Source organism: Anolis carolinensis, chromosome 2 (genome assembly GCF_035594765.1).
Source record: "Anolis carolinensis isolate JA03-04 chromosome 2, rAnoCar3.1.pri, whole genome shotgun sequence".
NCBI classification, from domain to species: domain Eukaryota; kingdom Metazoa; phylum Chordata; class Lepidosauria; order Squamata; family Dactyloidae; genus Anolis; species Anolis carolinensis.
The window spans coordinates 67,681,948-67,706,283 of NC_085842.1; the positions used below are offsets into that span (position 1 = coordinate 67,681,948).

The 24,336-nt window shown below is 39.6% G+C and overlaps 2 protein-coding genes across 15 annotated transcripts in view; one reads left to right on the forward strand and one right to left on the reverse strand.

The window, feature by feature from the left end:
• tasor (transcription activation suppressor) overlaps positions 1–24,336 on the forward strand; it is a 119,934-nt gene that overhangs the window by 79,503 nt on the left and 16,095 nt on the right. For 2 of the 7 annotated variants that reach the window (XR_010002605.1, XR_010002607.1), the window contains exons 24-26: positions 14,277–14,366; positions 15,943–16,212; positions 16,886–18,604. Coding sequence is in view for 1 of the 7 variants with exons in the window: in XM_062969880.1 (XP_062825950.1) it covers positions 14,277–14,323 (47 nt within the window). In the remaining 6 variants the exon portion in view is untranslated. Of the gene's footprint in view, positions 1–14,276; positions 14,368–15,942; positions 16,213–16,885; positions 18,605–20,797; positions 22,136–24,336 lie in introns of those variants that run through there. The other 5 variants (XR_010002606.1, XR_010002609.1, XR_010002608.1 and 2 more) reach the window with 4 other exon arrangements.
• ccdc66 (coiled-coil domain containing 66) overlaps positions 1–24,336 on the reverse strand; it is a 62,385-nt gene that overhangs the window by 6,816 nt on the left and 31,233 nt on the right. For all 8 annotated transcript variants that reach the window (XM_062969882.1, XM_062969881.1, XM_008105253.3 and 5 more), the window contains 3 exons: positions 17,813–17,850; positions 16,893–17,164; positions 16,085–16,206 (listed from right to left, as the gene is read on the reverse strand). In XM_062969882.1, the coding sequence (XP_062825952.1) occupies positions 16,085–16,206; positions 16,893–17,164; positions 17,813–17,850 (432 nt within the window). The remainder of the gene's footprint in view (positions 1–16,084; positions 16,207–16,892; positions 17,165–17,812; positions 17,851–24,336) is intronic.

Consider the following 24,336-nt stretch of genomic DNA (forward strand, 5'->3'; position numbering starts at 1 on the left):
AGATTGCTTACAGGAGCTGGGTATAGGGAAAGAACTACCCCTCTTCTAAAACAACTGCACTGACTACCAATTTGTTTCCAGGCGCAATTTAAGGTGCTGACTTTAGCCTATAAAGTCCTAAATGGTTTGGACCCAGCCTACTTACTGGACCGCATCTCCTCCTACAAGCCCCCACGACCCCTGAGGTAATCACTGGCCTATATTTGTTTGACTAAGTGTGACCCAGTGCTGGTTTCTTTAACAGTGATCTTACTACTGCCTCTTTGACTCTGATTGGCATTATGTCTTGAGTCAAGGAGGCATTCACCAGCACCTTCACCCATTCCACCAGTCCCCCCCCCCCCCAACACTGCCTATTTTATAAGCCAGTATTGGCAAGGGTCCAGATAACAAGTGGTCAATTTCATTCTTCCCAAGATCTTGTCCAAATCCTTAGGCCGAACAAGTTGAAAGGATTCCATTGAACAAGGACAAGCAGATGCCTCAGTTATATCTACGGAGACTGCATTAATACTGGCATCTAAGTTGGAGCGGATCAGAGTGAAGATCCGCAAAGAACCTAGCAAACTCCTCACAATGAGTTGCCGATTGGTTAGGGATCCCTGGCTGAGCAGGATTTAAAAGTCCTCTGACCACTCGAGACAGCTCTTGGGCAGTTCATTGCGGATGTAATGTTGGCAATAAACTTTTTTTCTGCCACCTTCATTGCCGAGGAGTAGGCTCTTAAATAAGCTCTAGACTGTGTTCGGTAGGACTTGCTGCATATAGTACACCAACGCTGCTCTAATCTCCATTTCACTTGCTTCATCACCGCTAGCTCCCCGGTATACCAGGGAGCGAATTTGGCTATGATGTGAAAGATGTTCGCGGAGCGATTGTGTCAACTGCCCTGGCCACCTCCATGTTCCAGATGTCTGCCAGAGCTTCGACAGAATCACCTACTGAAGTGGCAGGAAAATCCCCAAGATCCGTCAGGAATCCATCAAGATCCATAAGTCTCCTGAGGTGGACCTTCTTAATCGTTCCTTCACCCCTGCAGAGGTTTAGAGCCCCAGTGAGTCTAAATCTGACCAGGTAGTGATTGGTCCATGACAAAGGAACTGTGGACAGTTCCTCCACAATACCGTCACTACCATCCCGTCCTGAACAGAAGATCAAGTCTAGAGTTTGACTAGCACTATGGTTGAGGCCAGAAACTATATGGGACAGACCCCTGGTTGCCATGGCGACCATGAAGTCCTGAACTGCTCCCGACAGAGCGGTCTCAGCATGGATGTTGAAGTCCCCCAGCACTAATAGCTGTTGGGACTTCAACACCAGACCTGAGACCATCCTGGCTAGCTCAGTGGGGAGGCTGTTGAGCAGCAGGGTGGACGGTACACCAGCAGAATCTGTGTTCTGTCCTGGCTGCTCGCCCTTAGGTATACACATTCAAATGTGGCTGACTGTGGGACAGAACACCTGACCAGGTGGATGGAATCTTGATAGACCACTGCAACTCCTCCTCCCCATGTCTTGCCTGCTGCTGCATACTGATGACAGCTTTATTATACCCTATCACCATCTCCTAGAAGGATTCATGGCTGCTTACAGCAGCACATACAAGTGCCATAACACATAAATAAAGGTAAAACAACACATTACCCAATTTAAAAATCAACGTAAACACAGTACTAATTACCTATTAAATGCATAGTACTGCTCTCAGCCGCAGCACAATTCAACCATTAAAGTGTTAGTGTCAGTATTAAATAGTTTTGTCCTTAGATTAGCAGATGTCTTATTCATTTCCAAATGCCTGCCTGAAAAGCCACATTTTCAAGTCCTTGCGAAAACATTGTAATGTGGGGGCAAGCCTAATATCCCTGGGGAGGGTTTCCAAAGCTGAGGGGCCACCACCGAGAAGGACATCTCTCTCGTCCCTACCAGCCGCAGTTGAGATAGAGTTGGAACTAAGAGAAGGGCCTCCTCTGCAGATCTTAGAAGCCGCGCGAGTTCACATGGGGAGATGCGGTCACATAGATAGGTTGGACCTGAACTGTGTAGGGCTTTGTAGGTAATAACCTACACTTTGAATTGGGACTGGAAACTTGTTGGCAGCCAGTGGAGCTGCTTCAATAGTGGTGTAGTGTGTTCCTTATAGCTGGTTCTCATTAGTAATCTGGCTACCAATCTTTGCACTAATTGAAGTTTCGGAGCCATCTTCAAAGGCAGCCCCACATAGAGCGCATTGCCGTAGTCCATTCTAGATGTAAGTAAGGCGTTGACCACTGTGACCAAGTCAGGCTTTTTGTGGTACAGTCACAGCTGGCACACAAATTTTAACTGTGAACGCCCTCCCAGCCACCGCTGACACCCAAGCTTTAAACGTCAGCGGCAAGTCCAGGAGGACCCCCAGACTGTGGACCTGTGTTTTCAGGGGAAGTGTATCCCCATTGAACATAGATTGCCACTCTATACCCCGATCAGCCTCGTGACTGACCAGGAGGGTCTCTGTCCTGTTTGGTTTTAGCTTCAGCTTGTTAGCCCTCATCCAGTCCATCACAGCTACCAGGCACCAGTCCAGGAACCGGGGAGCTTCCTTGGATTGTGGTGGAAAAGAGTAGTAGAGTTGTGTGTCATCTGCGTAGAGATGACACCCAACTCCAAAACTCTGGATAATCTCAGTGGTTACATGTAGATGTTGAAAAGCATCAGCGATAGAATTGAACTTTGTGAGACCCCAGAGGTCAATGGCCAGGGGTCCAAGCAGGTTTCCCTCAGCAATACCATCTGGGTATGATCCTCCAGGGAGGAGCAGAGCCATTGCAGAGCAGTGCCCCCAACACCCATTTCACAGAGCTGACCTAGAAGGATACCATGGTCAATGGTATCGAAAGCCGCTGAGAGATCCAAGAGATCCAGTAGGGACACACTCCCCCTATCTAGTTCCCTACTGAGGTCATCCACCGAGGCGACCATAGCTGTCTCCGTTCTGTGGCCAGGCCTAAAACCAGACTGTGAAGGATCAAGATAATCAGCTTCATCTGAGAATCCCTGGAGCTGAGAAGATGCAAATTTCTACCAGTCTCCTGAATGTAGATGTGAATTTCTACCAGTCTTCTGAATTGATTAATTATACAACTCTAGGTAAACATAAAATCTCCCTTGGAAATAATATTCTTGCAAACAATGTTTACATTCTCAATTTTTTAAATCTTTAGATCAACAATTATCGATATTAGGTCTTCAACAAAGCTTAAAAATGACATCACTGAAGAACACTAAATCAATAAGTAGTGATTTTATATTCACAGGATTTAAAATTGCTTGGAGTCGGCTTCAGCCTTTCCTAAATAGGAATACCTTGGTCTGAATAATTTGTCCATTGGTAACATCCTATTTATATTATTATGATGTGCTCCATATATATGGACTTGCCCTTGGAAAAAAGCATGGAAACAGTAATTAATGAAACATGGAGATTGCTGTCAGGATTATTATATAGAAACCATATACACTGGTTTGATAAGAACTATACTGGCTGCCAATATGGTTCTGGTACAAGTACAAGAAAGCCATTATGATGTTTAAAGTTCTAAATGTTCTGTGACATTATTACTTGAAGAAATGCTTTTCTATCCACATGAACACTGAGAAGCCAGCATGGTGTATTGGTCTGAGCATTGAACTATGACTCTACTAACTTAAAAAACTGAGGGACTTCTGGTGCGGCATTATGGAGGCTGGCAGGTTGCTCTGAGAGCTCTCAGAGCGTCAGTCCCCTCAAGGTGTCTCCCCTTTGAGCCTCTATCTGCTATCACCAAGCCCATAGACCCCCAAACCGATGGTCAGGAGAGCTGCCCCCCCTCAAAATGGATCCAAGACCCGGATGAGGGGGTCACAGGGCAGTCCGAGATGTGGAGGGGAGAACCTGGACCCAAAAAAGGATTTCAGGGATAACAGCCATCCAATGCCGGATTTTAAAAATCAAGAACTGATGGAGTTGAAGAGGAGAACCGACTCAACTCAACAGAAACAGTAAATCTGGAGAAGATTCTTGCCCCTGTGGCCACATGAGATTCCCCATGCCAAAAAAAATCCCACCAAAACCAAGAAGGGAATCTAGGATTAATCTAGGATTAAAGAAATAAAAAGGGGGGATAAGAAAAGGAGAAGGGGAAAAAGGGATCCGGACAAAGGATTTATATATTTAGCTGACTGAACCAACAAAAAGGGATTAGAGGCACCATTGCAAGGTATTGAGAATGAGCTGACCTTGAAGCCAAAGTTGTTTTGTCTACCAAGCCATTCTTGTAAACAACCCTTGGTCCTTCTCCGAGACAGGCTGGAAAGGTTGGAAATATCCCACAACCCACTGAGAGACAGGAAGAGGATAGAGACGAGGTGGGCAGAAGAAGAAAAACCTGGACAAAGCAGAGCCCGCCATCTAGGAGCTGGGAAATCAAAGGAGGAGGGGCAGAGCGGGCAGTAGCCCACTCTGCGAGAACTGAAAGAAACAGGAAGAAGTGTGGAGGGAAGGGCAAGGACCGGGCAGAAGCCAAAGTAGGAGGGAAGAGAAATGAGGATTGAAGGACAGAAGGAGGAGGCCCTCAGAAAACAAGCGGTACTGGAAAAGAGGAACAGGGAACCAGGAAATAAAACCAGAAAGGGAATGTTGTGAGTAAAAGAGGGAGGACAGTCTTGAAGAACAGAAGATTGGAAACCTCAGACCTGACCTGAAAAGAGGGGAAGGAACAACAGAAGAAGTCTAAACGAAACTGGACCTGAAAGAAGACGTGGTAAGGAGGGCAGAGAGACTCCAAACGTCTGCAGCAGGGAGAGTGGGAGGCACGCGAGAAAGAAAATAATTGGGACTGAAGAAGAAGGAAGCTGTGGAAAGACTGGAGAGGCAAAGAAAAAAGCAGGACATGAAGCAGGGAGGTCAGGAAAAGCAGCAGACGAAAGGGCAGAGGTGAAGGGAGGTAGAGTACCTAAGAACTAAGGCAAGACTAAGGAAAACCTTCAAATAAATAAGGCACAAGGGGAAAAAACCCAAAAAACCAAGAGATAACATATTAGAGTTTTAGACTACAATACGTTTCAGACTACAATTGATTCATAAAGAACATATAGCATATGGTGCAGGAGATAGAAGATACAGGACATTGGACCTGTAAAAGAAATGCAACTGAACACAGTCTAACTCAATTTAAATCAAATCAAAACAAGTGTAAATTACTTTAATTTAACCTAAGTTTATTAAAGATATAATTTAATTTAAATATATAACAGCTTGCCTGAGATTACAGGCATATCCTCTACCCAACAACACTAAAAGACAGAAGATGACAACCCCAAAACTCAAAACAGGAAGAGAGGAAAGCTGAAGCAAGGAGAAACTCCTCCTGGATAGCCTGTCCTTAAAAGATCATAGAATCATAGAATAGTAGAGTTGGAAGAGACCTCAAGGGCCATCTAGTCCAACCCCCCGCTAAGAAGCAGGAAATCGCATTCAAAGCACCCCCGACAGATGGCCATCCAGCCTCTGCTTAAAAGCCTCCAAAGAAGGAGCCTCCACCACGGCCCGGGGGAGAGAGTTCCACTGCCGAACAGCCCTCACAGTGAGGAAGTTCTTCCTGATGTTCAGGTGGAATCTCCTTTCCTGTAGTTTGAAGCCATTGTTCCGTGTCCTAGTCTGCAGGGCAGCAGAAAATAAGCTTGCTCCCTCCTCCCTATGACTTCCCCTCACATATTTGTACATGGCTATCATGTCTCCTCTCAGCCTTCTCTTCTGCAGGCTAAACATGCCCAGCTCTTTAAGCCTCTCCTCATAGGGCTTGTTCTCCAGACCCTTAATCATTTTAGTTGCCCTCCTCTGGACGCTTTCCAGCTTGTCAGCATCTCCCTTCATCTGCGGTGCCCAAAACTGGACACAGTATTCCAGGTGTGGTCTGACCAAGGCAGAATAGAGGGGGAGCATGACTTCCCTGGATCTAGACGTTATTCCCCTATTGATGCAGGCCAAAATCCCATTGGCTTTTTTAGCTGCCGCATCACATTGTAGGCTCATGTTTAACTTGTGGTCCACGAGGACTCCAAGATCTTTTTCGCACACACTGCTGTCAAGCCAGGCGTCCCCCATTCTGTATCTTTGATTTCCATTTTTTCTGCCGAAGTGAAGTATCTTGCATTTGTCCCTGTTGAACTTCATTTTGTTAGTTTCGGCCCATCTCTCTAGTCTGTCAAGATCGTTTTGAATTCTGCTCCTGTCTTCTGGAGTGTTAGCTATCCCTCCCAGTTTGGTGTCATCTGCAAACTTGATGATCGTGCCTTCTAACCCTTCGTCTAAGTCGTTAATAAAGATGTTGAACAGAACCGGGCCCAGGACGGAGCCCTGCGGCACTCCACTTGTCACTTCTTATCACAGATGTGATATGAGAGATCCAAAAAATCTCTGAAAAACAGGGTATATACCAGAAAATCGCAGAAGACCAAAGACTGACCCTAAGGAAGGAACTAACAGAAGAAATGAATGCAATGAAAAGGGAAATCTCTATAGAACTAGGATAGATGAAGAAAGAGTTAGATGCTTTTAGACAAGAAATGAAAAATTACAAGACCGATAAACTGAAACTGGAGAAGGCACAAGAGAAAATAAATGCAAAAATGGAAATTATAGAACATAAAAATACTAAAATAGAACTCAAGTAAGACATGTTCGAGCAAAGGGAACTAGAATATCAGTTAAGATACAGAAACATACAAGAAGACTCCAAAGAAAACATCAAATTGTAACCATACTAACGGCTGAAACCCTGCAATTCTCGGAAGAGGAGGCGGATCAGAATATAGACCGAGTTTATCGCTTATCTACAGATTTTGCTAAGAGAATAATGTGGCCAGGGATGTGATTGTCCAATTTAGTAGGAAGAGATTCCGAGACGAAATATTGAAACATAACAATCAAAACCCATTGTGCTATAAGGGAGGGGGGGAGCGGGCTGTGGCGCAGCTGGCTAGTAACCAGCTGCAATAAATCACTACTGACCGAGAGGTCATGAGTTCGAAGCCCGGGTCGGGTTAAGCCCCCGACCATTAAATAGCCCGGCTTGCTGTTGACCTATGCAGCCCCGAAAGACAGTTGCACCTGTCAATTAGGGAAATTTAGGTACGCTTTATGCGGGAGGCTAATTTAACTAATTTACAACATCATAAAACTGCCAGCAAAACACGAGGAATGGAATGAGGAAGTACAGCCACTACTGAACAGGTAAGCAACAGCTCCCCCTGTGGCCGGAATCGTGAAACTGGAAAAAAATGTTAAATGCCTCTGTGTCTATCTATATATGTTGTTTGTCTGTTGGCATTGAATGTTTGCCATATATGTGTTCATTGTAATCCGCCCTGAGTCCCCTTCGGGGTGAGAAGGATGGAATATAAATACTGTAAATAAATAAATAAATAAACTCCCCTCCTCTATACTTGCTAGGAGTAGGAAATACCTGTTCCTCACTGAGGAACTCAAAAAATACCAAATAAGGTTCCGTTGGGAAAGAGGAGAGGGAATAATGGTTTCCTACACAAACAAAAAATATTGGCTAACCTCGGAATAACAAGGCTAATGAATTTTACAAAAAGGTCATGGAGAACACTACAGCATTGTACATACCAGGATCTATGGGCCCGACAAAGATTTAGGATGGAATCACCAGGAAAAGACAACCTACACTGGGGGAAAGTATTATCGAGTCTGGGCAAGGTGATGGAAGTAACAGAGGAAGATGGAGACCACAATTAAATGCCTATCCCATAATGTTAACAGTCTGGACTCACCCAATAAAAGGAAATGGCTATTTAACAGAATAAAAAAAGGAAATTACAACATAGTGGCGCTCCAAGAAACACACATTGCACAAAGGCACGTAGACATCTGAATCAAAAAATCTTAAGAAAGGAATTTTATGCATCAGCACCAGAAAAAAGGGGGGTAGTTATATATGTCAGCCCAAAAATTCAATCTCAGTTGTTGTTCAAAGATGACGAAGGAAGAATAACTGGAATACCAATAATAGTAGATAATCAAAGAACCTTGATATACAATATTTACGCCCCAAATGGGCCCAAATCTACATTTGTACAAAAACTAAATAAGTTGATTTCGGAAGAGGAATTCGACCATCTGTTGATATTTTAATGGCGTAATACATTGTCAATGGGACAAAAAGAGTGAAACTATAAGAAAAACACAAACGCAGGGCAACTACCTGCTACATTCACAAATCTACTCAACGACTTCAATCTCTAAGATGCTTGGAGAATCCATCATACCAGGGAAAAAGATTTCACTTTTTTCTCCATTAGGCACAGAACCTGGTCTAGAATTGACATGATTTGGACCACCCACATTTTGGCCACCAAGATCAACAAAATTAGGATTCTTCTGAGAATGGATTCAGACCATAGCCCTATTGAAATGATATACAAGCAGAAGGGTCGATCAAAAACTTGGAGATTAAATGATAATTTACTGAAAGAAGAAATATCCATAAATAAAAAGAGAGATATCTTGAAAGAATTCTTCCATTTCAATGAGACAGATGAAATCTCACCGCAAACAATCTGGGATACATGTATGGCAGTAATGAGGGGTCACCTTATTCAGCAGAATACCTTACAAAATAAAAATGATAAAATGAAGAAGATACTACAAGAAATAAACAATGCAGAAGATAGTCTGAAGAAGAACCTCCAAAACAATAAAATCATACAAGAGCTGGAAATTCTACAAAGACAAAGGATTTCGCTAGAAACAGAACAACTGGCCAAAAAATTAAAATACATAAAACAGTTCCACTTCCAGAACACCAGATTATTAACCAGAGCGAATTACAGGGTGCGGTCAACCCCCCTGTTCAAGGAGCTCCATTGGCTGCCGTTTATTTTCCAAGTCCAATTCAAGGTGCAGGTTATCACCTACAAAGCCCTAAACGGTTTGGGACCCACCTACCTTCATGATCGCATCTCCTCCTATGAACCTGCACGGTCTCTTCGTTCGTCAGGGGAGGCTCTCCTCTCGCTCCCACTACTTTCGCAATCGCGGTTAGTGGGGATGAGGGAGAGGGCCTTCTTTATTGTGGCTCCCCGGCTCTGGAACTTTCTCCCCAGGGAGATTAGGCAGGCCCCTACGCTCCTAACTTTTCGGAAGAGACTGAAAACTTGGCTCTTCCAACAGGCCTTTGGCAAATGATGGTCGCCCTCATGGTTAGGGACTGTCCTGTTGTTTACAACATCTCTGTAGCACTTTATTCTATTCCTTCAGTCAGACGTAGTTTCTGTGTTTATGCCTTCCCAAGCACCTTATCTGGATAACAGTTCCCGGTATCTACCTCCCCCCCAGTTTACATTCTACATTACTTTCTTTGGCCCAGTTAATTTTTAGGAGCCTACCCAGGTTTTTATCCAAGTATGTCTTACTGTAAATTTGATTTTAATATGTTTTATTGATTTGTTTTTATATTGTTGTGCTTTTTATACTGTCTGTATTCACCTGGGCCTGGGCCCATGTAAGCCGCCTCGGGTCCCTTCGGGGAGATGGAGGCGGGGTATAAAATAAAGTTGTTGTTATTATTATTATTATTATTATTATTATTATTATTATTATTATTATTATTATTATTATTATTACTATTATTATAAAATAGGAAATGGATGACTAGAAGAATCCAGAAAAAAAACAAATCGCAACATATTACCAAAATTTGTGACAGAAGCAAAGAATATGTATCAGATCATGACGTTGGCGACCAATTCAACAAATTTTATAAGGAATTATATACAAGAGATCAAATAAAGAAAGAGGATATAACACAATATTTTTGGGAAATAAAACTAGACAAAATTTTGTACTACTACAGAGAAATCCTAAACAAAGAAATTAGAGCTCAGGAAATTCAGAGAGTAATTTAAAAACTAGACACATCCAAAGCACCAGGCCCCGAGAGCTTTACAGCCCTTTTCTACAAGACATTCGAACCAGAACTCACCCCAAGATTAAGGAAAATCATGAACTTAGCACTGACAATGCAGAGAATCCCAGAGTCATGAACACAAGCAATTATAACAATGATTCATAAAGAAGACACAGAAACAACAGAAGTCAAAAATTACCACCCAATATCACAATTAAACATCGATTATAAATTATTCGCTAATGTATTGGCAAAAAGATTCAAATTCTTCTTACAGGAATGGATAAAAGAAGACCAAAGCAGCTTTTTACCGCAAAGACAAATGAAGGATAATATCAGAACTGTGTTAAACATTATAGAATATTATGAGAAGAACATCGACAAAGAATGCGTGCTAATAGCCCTAGATGCGGAAAAGGCCTTTGGTAACATCAACTCAGATTTCTTTTTGTTACTCATGGAAGAACTTGATATGGGCCACAATTTCATAAATGCCATAAAGACTTATATATAACAAACAAGAAGCTAAAATTATAATTAATAGCCAGATTTCTACCAGCCTTCAAATTCAAAAAGGAACTAGACAAGGCTGCCCTCTTTCCCCTTTGCTCTTTATAATGTCATTAGAAATTTTACTGAAGAAGATAAGAGATGATAAAAATTTAAGTGGAACTAGAATAAGAAAGGAATCATACAAGCTCCGTGCGTTCGCTAATGACGTAATATGTATAACTGAAAACCCCATAGAAAACATAGATAAATGGATGGAGAAGATAGAAGAATTTGGAAAATTAGCGGGCTTCAAAATAAACAAGAAAAAGACAAAGATACTGCCCAAAAATATAACAAAACTAAGGCAAAAAGAATTGGAGAATTCTACCAGAATACAAGTCACATCTAAAATAAAGTACCTGGGTATATATATAATGGTGTCAGGACCCAGGCTGCAGAGCACCAATAACCTTACACAGAGGCCAGAATCTATCTAATATCTTTATTATAGAAATATATAAAGTCAATAAAAACAAGTGAAGAATAAAGTTCAGAAGCAGACCTTCCAGATGAGGTCAAATATAGTCCAGAAATGTATTGTCCAATATAAGATATTAGAGTCCAAAGTTATAATCCACTTGACCAAAACACACACTTTGCCGAGCAATAGTGTGGGGAATGACAGAGTCTTTAAGGTCCAATGTAACTTGACAACTAGGCTAGAAAATAACTTGATTCTTGGCTAGATCAAAGGCTTGGAACGAGGCAAACACGAAACATGAATAGAGTCCAAGGAAGTCCGTGAAAACAAGGCAAGGCTGGAAACTTGATCCGGGAAACAAGGAATTGGGGTTACGAAGTCCACACACGATCTCTCTCCTCAAGCTGAACAATTGACTCCGCAAAGTTCCCCTTGCGAGCAGCACCTATATTGGGTCTCGTTTTCCCGCCGACAGAACACTTTCCCTAGAGAACGAGAAGCGAAACCCAACTCTGTCCAGATGCATGACTCCTTAGAATTTCCCAAGGGAAGCAGACCTAATCAGCTAATTGTTTGGCAGCGATTCTCAGGCTCCGGCGATTTGCCTCCCTGGCTCCCCTATCTCTATTATAATTGTCCCTCCGGGAAAACGGGGGAGAATTCTGCCCAAGGCCTGTTTGGCTACATTCTTGAGGACAAACTTCCTCCAGGTGGAGAGGCTCCGATTCTGATTGAAACGGCGGAAATCCCATGTTTTCCTCTTCGTCTGCCACCATAGTACTAGGAACAGGACTACAAGGCCCATGAGTCATTACAAATGGCAAAGAACGCACAACTACTAAGAATAATTATGAACAAAAATGGAACCAAATTAAAAAGGAACTAGAGAAATGGAAAAACCTGAAACTATCCCTCTTGGGGAGGATCTCAGCAATAAAAATGAACACCCTACCTAAATTACTACAGTAGAGTCTCACTTATCCAACATAAACGGGCTGGCAGAATGTTGGATAAGTGAATATGTTGGATAATAAGGAGGGATTAAGGAAAAGCCTATTAAACATCAAGTTAGATTATGATTTTACAAATGAAGCACCAAAACATCATGTTAGACAACAAATTTGACAGAAAAAGTACTTCAGTACGCAGTAATGCTATGTAGTAATTACTGTATTTACAAATTTAGCACCAAAATATCACGATGTATTGAGAACATTGACTACAAAAATGTGTTGGATAATCCAGAACGTTGGATAAGTGAATGTTGGATAAGTGAGACTCTATTGTATTTCTACTTCAATCTATACCAATCATAAGGAGCACACAAACTTTTAAGAATTGGAACAAGGAAATAATAAAATTTATCTGGGCAGGGAAAAAACTGCAAATAAAATGAGTCAACTTAACGGATGAAAGGAGCAGAGGAGTTTAGACCTCCCCGACTTCAGACTCTATCACGAAGCGTGTGGACTACTGTGGATACGAGAATGGGCCAGCCTCAGAAAAACCAAGGACTTAGCACTAGAGGGATTCGACTTATGAAGAGGCTGACACGGCTACCTTTGGTATGAAAAGAGGAAAATCGAGAAAACCTTTGGTAATCATTTCACACAATCTTCATTAATAAGAATATGATAAAGGCATAAAGACAAGTTTCACCAGAAAACTCCCCTCTGGATTTCCCCCCTGGAAGCAACGCAAAGGAGGGAACTAGGATGGGATAAATGGCCCACAAATAAAGACCTAAGAGGAAATCAAGAGAACTTATAACAACATCACATGGTTTCAGTACAGACAATAGAGGCTTTCAATAGAGTTAGGAAAATCGGCTTTGAAGATGGGAAGCAAATTTGGGACAAAATAATGATATCGGGGAAAAAAGTAATTACAAACATTTATAAAATCTTATTAACATGGGCAATGAAGAAAGAACAAATGAAAGACTGCATGACCAAACTGGCGGCAAACATCGACCACGTTATAAAAATTGGGGATTGGGAGAAAATACCGAATAGTAAAATAAAATTTTCAAATTCCTACGATCTACGTGAAAATTGTTTTAAGATGATGTACAGATGGTACTTAATCCCAAACAAACTGGTGAAATACTATAAAAATATTTCAGATAGATGCTGGAAATGCAGAACACATGTGGGGAACTTTTTCCACATGTGGTGGACTTGCAAAAAGCCTACCAAGTATTGGAGAACTATTCATGAAGTATCTCAGAAGGTATTGGGAATAAATATCCAACTAAAACCAGAGTACTTCCTATTGGGAATAATAGATTTTGATCTGGAAAAAAAGAAAGATACCTTATTTAACTATCTGGCCACAGCAGTGAGAATTCTATACGCAAAAAAATGGAAGACCGAGGAAACACCAACATTAGAAGAATGGCTACGTAAAATTCTTGATATAATGAATATGGACAACTTGACCGAAGAACACACAAGAGAGGATGGACTGGACTTTAATTAAAAATTATTTCAAACAAGAAAACCTCAATTTCTTGCCCTAACAAGACCCTATGGAAGAAGATGTGTAGTCAATGGGAACGGGAAAAGAGACAAATGGCTGAAACGTGGTCTACAGTTACGGAGTAACCACAACGGAAGAGAAGGGAGTTCAATAAATCCCCTGCACTTTCCCAACTCCCATCCAACCCCTCCCTTTTTACCTGCTCCCTTTTCCTGATTTTTTTTCTCTTTTTTTTCTTCCGTTACATCCCATCCCACCCCATCCCCACCCTTTCTTGTCTATGAACACTATCGGTTCTTTTAACCTTCAATAAACCCTAATAAAAATTAATTTTTTTAAAAAAATGAACTATGACTCTGGAGACCAAGACTTGAATCCCTGTTCAGCATAAAGACCGACTGACCGACATGTCATACTCTCGCATCACCAGAAGAAAGCAAAGGCAACCCACATTAACAAAACTTCCAAGAAAACCCCATGATAGGTTCACCTTAGGGTCATCATAAGTCAGAAATGACTTGAAGGTGCGCAACAACAAATATTGATATCTATCTTGGATTCTCTAAATCCCTTCATTGGAAGCAATACACTGTGTGGGGAGATGGGAGATGGCATGTATTTGCCAGTGGCACAACAACAACAGTGAATTGTTAGTAATGATGAATTAAACTACTTTTCTGGCCTGCAGTAACAATAAAAGACCTGTTGGGTAATCAGTACCATGACTGAAGTAACATTTGTTTTAAGAAGTAATACTTCAAGATCTACTATAATTGAAATGTTAATAGAAAATGTGAATCTATGCTATTTTAAAAATAGACCTTTGTATGCACCATCTAATTTTACTTTTATTCTCTCGTTTTCTTTTACAGCAAACCAGTTAGCACAAATAGGCTCAGAAGACATACTAGTCACCTAATCCTTCACTGGTACTACATTCAAACCCCAGAGAAAGTTTCAATGTGAGTTATTCTCATATATTTCATTAATTATTGAACAACCTTATGCAGTTATTAGAATAGGTGGATAATTATCGACTAAAGAGTGTCTGATATACAGTGGCATATATCTCCTAGCCGTGTGCATTGTCCCCAAGCCAATTCTACACATTGTGCAGAATGAGGCTGTAGAATTCTGGACTGTCTCTGTAACTTGCTCTTCCTTTAAAAAGCTTCCTCCACTGACAAGCCATCAGAGATGGCTATGCTAATAAAACTCATTCTCAGATCTGCCAGCTTACTACATTAAATTTGCATGCTGAAGGCCTTGAAAATACTGCAAGTCAGATGTGGAAAAACTCAGAACTCTATACCTCATTCTGCAAATTATAAGGTTTTTTAAAATATAATTTATTCTCATCCTGTCTACACAAAATCTCTGGACTACTAATGATCTTCAATGAAAATACATAGTTAAAACAACAAATTAACAATAACTAAAATCACAAGATTTATTATAATCCATGATCAGAGATGATAAAGTAAGTGAAAAAGTGTGACCGCATGATGTTTATACTAAAAAGGCTAAGAGAAAATTAACTACAATATATACTTGTGTATAAGTTGACTTCATGTATAAGCTGAGGGGATGTTTGGGATCAAACTGATGAATTTTGCTAAGATCTATAGAGAAGTCAAGAGTAAAACATAAGGGCATATAACAAACAAAACTTTTCTTCCCCTTGTAAAATGTATAGAAGGAACATACTTAGGAAGAGCTAAAGACAAGAAGAATATCTGTTTATTCAAGGGATTACAATTATAGGGTTGTGGTGGAAGAGTGGCAACAGCCATTTTTAATAAAGGCTTATTAAATAAATCTTCTTCAGAGAGACTGCAGTGGCCATTTTTTGTTGTCTGCCGCTAAAGCCCCCACAGAGAGGCTTACTGCAGTAAGCCCTTATTAAAAATGGGCAGTGCCATTCCAGGTTAGTCATGAAAACCCCTTGAGTGACCTTGGGCAAGTCACATTCTCTCATCCTCATAGGAAGAAATGGCAAATCCACTTTGAACAAATCTTGCCAAGAAGACACCATGATAGGACACTAAATTTAAACCAACCAAAAACTACCAACAGGGTAAGAGATCAAGAATAATTAACAAAGCAGCTATCTCTCCACTTCTCTTGCAAAGCAGATTATCAGCCAGAGCAACCCCTAATATTGGGGGGGGGGGGGGGATACTATTCTACAAAGTGAGTGCCACCACACTAAAGCCCTGCTGTGAATGCTTGTGGATTGGACCTTAACTATGTGGCATTAGCAAAGGCCTCTCTGGATGATCTCCACAATGGAATGGGCCTCCAAAGAATGAAAATGTCTCTCAAGTCTCAGGAGATAAATTAGAAAATAAGACAAGATAAACAACGAGGACAACATATTACAGAGGTATTTTATTTCTCAATCTCTACTACAAATATAATCCTCAAGGACTGACAAGAGCCAAAATGGTAAAAGTATAAAAGAAAAGCAGTACTAATTGATCCAGTAGTTAACATAATTGATCCCATTAAGTGGAACTCTTTCCCTCCCTCCTTCAGGAAATTCAAACAAAGAAAGAGAAAAGAACTGGATGCTAAAGGACAAGATGAAAAAAAACTAATGAAGAAATAAAAATAAAATATTTATGAAATTATGAGACCAACTTGGAAATACCAACTCATGAATCCAATTCATACGTACCTGCCGTAGTTCGGAAAGTCCTTTTAGTATGGCCTGCTGCCTGTCTCTCACCACATTTGGATTAAAAAGTGGGTCCCGGACGTGATCGGAGCTAAAAGTCTGCCGTGGTGTATAGTAAACATCTAAGGGTAAATATAAATGAAATTATTGAATTGTAAAAACCATGCACTCACTTTTTTTGTTTATATAGATACATCTGCATTGTATATGAGGTTCTCTTGTTAAATCTTAACATCAAATGGATCCAAAAATAAGTGACACATGCACATGTGTGTAATCTATCTATCTATCTATCTATCTATCTATCTATCTATCTATCTATCTCCAAAATAATAAAATGTTTAATATTATATTAGGAAATATTTAAAATTTCAACCAGTATTAAAGAAAGGACAAGATCCAATGGTATACTACTGTATCAAGTGCAAGCAGGAATGCGACTTTGTTCTCTGCTTCTGGTGAAGCTCTTTGGGACACCAAAACATGCCCCGAGCATTCCCAGATTGAGAGAACAGATATATAGGGTGCATGGGGTGCTGCAAGACAGCAATATCTCAAAGCAGTATTATTTAACATCACTAAATTCTAGTTTCAGTATCTGATGAGAAATATTCCAAATTTATTGTTATGTATAATACAGTATATTGATTATTGGATACGTTTTAAGTCATCCATTTAATGTTCAACTCAATTTCATTTTTAAGAGAAAAAGGCCTTTGGAACAAGGGCCCATAGGAAAATAACATTTCACTGTAAAGATAAAGTGTGCACTGTAGTCATTTATTGAACTCTATATTGTAGTATCTACCGTTCAGCTGGTGATACTGTGGATCATGTGTTGAAGGTCTCGTCATGGGTGCATCTGGATCAAGGTAATATACTTCATTTGTTCGCACATAGGGGACAAAATGAGATGAAGGTGGCCTTTCAGGTGCAAAATTTGAAGGTCTTTCACTCTGATGCTTGTTTATAGTGATACTTTTTTCTCTTCCATCATTTCTATCATGAGTTGAGAAATCAGAAGTCTTCGTTTGTTGCTGTAATCTGTTTTTAACTGCTGGGACAGGGGGTGAGTCAGATCTATTTAAAAACAAGAACAACTCAACTGTTTATTCTATTTGTTGAATTACCTTCAACAAAAATACTGAGATCTAATTCCAAGAACTTGAATATACCCAAGCCACGATTTTAAAAATACTGGCTTTGTGCTTTACCTTACCTGAGCGTTCAGTGCTGTGCTGTACAGCTGCTTACCACATAGGCAAAAACATTACCTATAGTTAAGCAAATTATATTGCATTTATATCCTCTGAGGAGCTCAAAGACAATTTATTACTAGTCCCTTCCATTTCAACCTCACAACATCTCAATGAAGTAGTTGAGAATAAGAAAAAAGGCTAGCATTTGGCTTCATTTTAGTCAATGGAATGCATCATTAAATTTAAAAAAACTTAATTAAATAAAAAAACTGTCTTCATTATGTTTACCATTTTAAAGTATTGTGTTTTACACTAATATATATTGGATTATATCGTGCAAGACATATTTTGATCTCTGCCATGATTAAAAACACTAGATTTTTCATCTTTTTATTTTGTGCCTTTAAGACAATTTTTGATAAACCAGAATTCAGTTGTGATGCTTTTGAAACTAATTTCTAAAAAGTAAAGAAAGTCTTGATCTTGTGAACGTATCAAAATTCACTAAATAAATTGAGCTGATACCTACCTTAGTTCAACCAAATTGTTTTTCAGAAGTGATTCTTCCTAAAATAAGACCAAAATAAATAAATATATGACAAAGCATTTCTCACCATTTTGTATTTTGTAAATAATACTTCATAATTTAAAGGAAAGAAAAAGCAAGCTGACTTGGGGGTGTTATCACATAAATGAAATGTTGGAAGTTAAGTCATTTTATGGTGATTGTGTTGATGTGAGTACTGTGTGTTGTTGGGCGAGTAAGTTTAAAGATGTTGAGGTGGGAACATCTGACTTGCGTAACAAACAAAGAGTTGAATCTTCCGATAGCCAAGCAAAGCAATAATGTGACCCACACGTTTTTGTGAAATGCTGATTATGCTTGAAATTTCTTTCTGAGTGATATGACAATCGTCCTGAATCAATCTGTCAAACTTTTGCTTGTGATACTCGGTGGTTGCTGTCACAGGACGTCCAACTCTTTGTTTTTCATGCAAGTCAGATGTTCCCACCTCAACATCTTTAAACTTACTCACCCAACGACGCAGAGTACTCACATCAACACAATCACCATACACAGCTTGCATTCTCTGATGAATCTCCTTTGGGGTGACACCTTCTGCTGTCAAGAATTAAATGACTGCACGTTGCTTAAGTCGCATTGACTAACCATCTGCACAGGGTTCCATACTTTGCACTTTAACAACACAACCGTTCAATGCTAAGGCTTCCCACCAAATGGAACTGTAGAGGAGAGTCTACTGAACAAGCCAGTACCTGCCGCATACCTGTACTGCCATCTGTTGAGGAGTTAATGAAGGTGGATGCATTACTTTTCATTCAACCCTTGTATCTATCTGTAAACCTATTCCTGACATCATCCCATTCTCTCAATGTATTGTCATATACTATCACCCTAGAAAAGGATGAGACATAATAGAAAATATGGCTAGGGAAGGGCTTTGAAAAGGTCCGTATTTTCCTCACCCATGGCACCCGACTTGATGACTCTTTAACTAGTTTATTTTTTTTTTTGTATTATTTGTAATCCAGTCTCTCATTCACATAGTCAAAATGACACACATAAAGATTCTCTATTAAGAGAATATTTCAGGTTTTAGGCTAATTAATGTTTTGGAATACTCACCAAGATGATAGGGGAGATAGGGCAGAATACAAATAAAGTATTATTATTTCATGTGTAACTGTGTCGTGACACATTTTAAAATCTGCTGAAAAACTGTTATCATTTAGAGTACGTCTCCAAGGAAAATTACAAGGTAAAATAGAATGGGCTGACACAAAAGCTTATGCCCAATCAAAAATCTTAGTCTTTAAAGTGTCACAAAACTCAGTCGGTATTGATGAAACAAATTAATATAGACTTCCACTAAAACTAGAAAACATACTCATCACCAAAGTATTTCCCATTAATATTTTGGTGATGAGTATGTTTTCTAGTTTTAGTGGAAAGGTGTTTTAATCTGTAAATTATCATTTATGTTATATGAGAAGGTTTCTAGTATGAACCTATGAGGCCTGTTGTTTTGTATGGTTGAAGAAATGGATTTTGCTAGAGATTATAGACCTTTGGAATTTAAAGGACATGATTTAAGATTTGGCGGTATTGTTGTCTTTAATATGATAAAGTTAAGCCACATGCTGAATTTAAAAATCATTGTAGTAGAAACACTCTCCTCTGAGCTTGACAGAAATTCAAGCAGAGACTTAGCCTGCACGCTGATGGTTGTTTTATGATGACCTTTGTAATCTAAGCAGTATACAAATATGTTTTGAAACTAGAGACAGAAGATGATAGAGTGGGCCCAAAATTTTGGGCTTAATGTTCAGATGAGTGTGTGGGAGAAAAGTGACCAAATATTTTAAAATTCACTTGATTTATTAATCTGAAAGATAATATGTATAAGATATAGTAGCCAATTCTAAATAAGCTGCCGAAAATGTCTTGGAATGCTTCGAATTAGTATTAGGGACTCAAAGTAGTATTAGGTATTCCTCCTTCCATATGTGGTGGATTGGTCTAAGATTTATATGTTAATCCAAAAACAAAAACAAAATAAAAGATTTTGTAATGTCACCAGAAATGCATTTGCTGGGCATATATGGAGAAATAGCTTGAGAGTAAATATGGACAACTTTTTGATATATGATCACCGCAGCAAAACACTGTTTGCTCAAACTTTGAGGCAGACTGAACTTCTGATAGCTGAAGATGGATTGTGAAGGTTGCTGACCCCAAATTGCCAATTTAACATGGGTTTTAAAGGAAGAGCCAACTCTTTTTTTGAAATGCTGGAAATTATTTCTGGACTTTTCAAACAATAAAATGATGTAATAATCTGTGAATATGATTACTAGCAAATTTAGGAGGCTTGTTTAGTTGGATATACATACATACAGTTTGGACCGGGAGAGACAGGACTCTTTAGTGTGATAGGCAAAGTTTAGTGTTTTATTTAGTTTTACATTATATTATTGTGTTTTAGTTCCTGCTCTCTCTCTCTCTCTCTCTCTCACCCTCCCTCCCTCCCTCCCCCCTCTCTGTGTGTGTGTGTGTATATATATATATACTTATTTTCTTCTGGTTTTTTTCCTCCTCTCTGAACATTTATTATTTTGATTATAGAGCGTATTAAATTAAAACATAAATAGCATTTTTAAAAAGGACCAAAAGATGAATTTTTAAATGTTTGTTGGAATGAGTATGTAGTTTTTTTTACTAACATTCTCCAATTGTTAAATTATGTGCCAATCAAGAAATGTTTCCAAACAATGATTAAAAATTGCACTTCAACCTAAAAACTAAGAGGGAGGAACTTAACATTGTATAGTCATGCAATTAACAAGATTTCAGTAGTATATTAGTACTAAAAGCCATAGTTCCTAGTAAAGGTTTTTTGAATTATAGCCTTAACAATCCTTTTGGAAAATGAGTTCATTGTTAAGTTAATGAACCTTGGTATTATTGTAATTATATTTATTTATATTCTAGACTTCTGCACGGATCAGTTTTAGCCATTTTACTTGGGCCAAACTGGCTTCATCAGCTCTATCGGATGGCCGAAACGGCAAGAGCGCAACCATCACATTTTCCCATCCGTAACTGAACCACATGGCAGCCAATCACAGCTTCTCCTCCCCTATTCGACATCATGGTTGCATCCTGGCTTCAGTGTTATTTTTTGACTTGGCCTCGCTCTTGAATCTTTTAAATTTTCCTTTATTTTCTTCTTTTTATTTAGTGGGACTGATTGGGAGTTGGGAATTTGCGGGACAGGTGGGTGGGGTGCATGCTCATTTGGGGGCTTGGAGAGTCACCCTTTTAGCTTCTTTTTCTCCTCCCCTCTTTCAGAAAATATTTTTAAAAGATAATAATTATTAACAGTAATCCCAGCAAACAAAAAGAAAAGCCTCATTCTCAGAAAACTGCTATCACCTAGTTACCTCTCCTCTAAAGTAGAAACAATTTTAAGGAAGCATTAAACCTGAAGCAGAAAGGCAGGCACCACTCCAAGCAGGGCCTGCAATGCAATCAAGAGAAAAGAAAGGGCTTTTTAAAGGAAGCCCAGGGTAGGATAGCTTCAGGTCATCTCTCTTCCTTTCCTGGGAAGCCTCCTTAAAATGCCTTGGAAAGCTGTGTGCAGGGAGTGTGTGTGCATGCCTGCAGGGCCTATAGTGCCTGTCTCCTCTATAGTAGAAACAGCTTTAAGGAAGCATTAAACCGTGGTCTCTTCTACAGACCAAAGGAAAAGAATCACAGAAAGAGTGGTAACTTAACTCTGATGCTTTTTAATCCAGGTCTTAATGAAGGATATAAGGGCAAACGATGCTACTGCGTAAAATTACAGGAAAGGGAGCCTCACCATTACTCTCAATGGGCCGGATCTAGCCATATTTTTTGGTTGCGGTCCGAAAACACACGTGAAAACAGATTTGAGTGTCTACTAGCCAGCAGAAATGGCTTGAGGTTCAGCCGAAATGCACAAACCTATTATATTCTACTGTTATCTCTTGATTTGAAATGCAAGGAAGTTCTGATTTGTTCTATACAATCAACATTTCATTTTCTATTGAAAACCTGCATTTCTCTTGCAAGTTACTGCACTTTCTCAGCATTAGAGAATATGACTGTCACAAATTAAGGTATTTTTATGTCTTGAATTGGGGAATGAGGTTTAAACCATTTTGTAGTAGTCTTATATATTTTTTAGAGATGATGCATCACACTACTTTAAATGGCCCCTCACCAATTGTAATAGATTTAAAAACAGCAATATCAGAGACCTTTTGTTACTTAAATAGGACCTGCATTAAAATTACAAAAAGCTTAGTAATTGACTGTGACTATGAGTGCAAATGAATCCTTTCATCTGTAGAAGTCATCTGAGCCAGTGGTGGAATTCCACTACTAAAAAGTGGCGATAAGGTCTTAATTGTTGACCCATCTCCCAGACAATTTATTATGCCCACTAAAAATCTGATTTGGGGGTTTGGAGGCTTCTAGGGGTCTGGGTGACGGAAAAGCCACAGGGGAAAGAGGTAATCAATGGAGAATACCTTTGCTCTTGGATTGGATTGTTCTGAGTAAACATCTTCTCAGGCTATTTTAATTATTAGATTAAAAATTGGATCCAACTATTTTGGTGAAATACTACTAGAACAAAGGTATCGAAAATCTCTTCCACCAAGGGCCACATCAGCCTTATGGTTGCCTTCAAATGGGCATTTGTAATTGTGAGACTGTATATATGTAACTATGTTGCCTTATCATTAACAGCCTCATGGGCCACATAAAATGATATAGCAGGCCTTGCATTTGACACGTGTGCATTAGAGGATAAACTTTTGTCACTGAAGATGGTAGCAGTATTTATATGAATCCCCTTGCATTCAGCCTTATGCACACTCAAAAATAAACTCCACTGCACTTCATGGAACTTCCTTCTGAATAAAAGGGCACAGAATCAGGCTATGTTAATGAAGACAATATTAAGAATCATGTTAGTTTATTTATTAGACAGTGTAATGATGAGAATGTAGCATGGGACTTTGGTGGCTACAGCCCCCCGGGAGTTAAATAATTTCCAGGGGATATGGCAGTTCTATCATTTTGACATTTTAAAAAATTGCCCACATATGCCCCTAGAGGTTAGGGAGGGCATTTTCAATGAGTTTTTGTGGGACATTTCAGGTCCAATGGAGCCTCCGGTGGCTCAGTGTGTTAAAGCACTGAGCTGCTGAACTTGCAGACCGAAAGGTCCCAGGTTCAAATCCAGGTAGCGGAGTGAGCGCCCGCTGTTAGCTCCAGCTTCTGCCAACCTAGCAGTTCGAAAACATGCAAATGTGAGTAGATCAATAGGTACCGCTCCAGCGGGAAGGTAACGGCGTTCCATGCAGTCATGCCGGCCACATGACCTTGGAGGTGTCTACGGACAACTTCGGCTTAGAAATGGAGATGAGCACCAGCCCCCAGAGTCGGACACGACTGGATTTAATGTCGGGGAAACCTTTACCTTTACCTTCAGGTCCAATAGAGACCTTTTTAGACACACTCTGCTCACGCTATAAATAAAAGCAGGAAGGAGCAGGTATAGAAAGTGAGTAGTCCTGTTGGGCCGATAGTGTGGCCCTGTTACCCTTCCATAGTTGCTCACTCCTGGTGTATCAATCACAGATGCAACAATTTCACCCTTCAGTAAAAAGCAGATTAATTCGTCTCAGGTTATATGACACATGGCACTGGCAGTTATTGTTTCCTATTGTGCCAGTAACTGGCATCAATCCAGGAACCACACTTTCATTAACACTGAAGCAGAGCACAAGACATCTTTGGCAACTACATGATATTGCTATGATTTTATATGATTAATTTATTATATTTATGTAAAGAACAACAAATATTGAAGTAAGATCCTTTTAATTCAATCTTAATCATACTCATTCAGAAGCACCACTAAATTAGGTAACATAATCCTTTCTCAACTCCCCAGTTCCTCCTTAGAAATGTGAACCTTAATTGCTGGCTACAGTAGTTTGTGTCTACTTAAAAGTATAAGATACCTGCAAAAGCTGTAATAGTTAAAGAATTAATGATTTGTGTCTACCTTAAACATCACAGATAAATGTTAAACCAACAAAAAGAGGGATCACATGCCTTTACTATGCCAACAGAATAGGGGATCTCTTTTTATTCTTGTCACAACTAAATTGACTTTCAGAGTGAGGTGAGGCTAGCACCTCTTGAATACAGATCAGACTCAATTCCGAAACCATTAAAATGCACAAAAACAAACAAATGGCAGAGCACAATACTCTTTTGAAAGTAATATATGAACTTTAACTCTGGGAATTTTCCCTTCTCCAGCACCTTGTGCAACAAAAGTGTGACAAGATATTATTTGCCCTAACTGCATCAAATTTATACTTAAGAGACTTTTTCCTGTACCAGTTCTATTTATGAGCTTTTCTTCATTTGATTGTCATTGTAAACCTTTGCACTCATTACAGGAACACAAACTAAGTTACAAAATA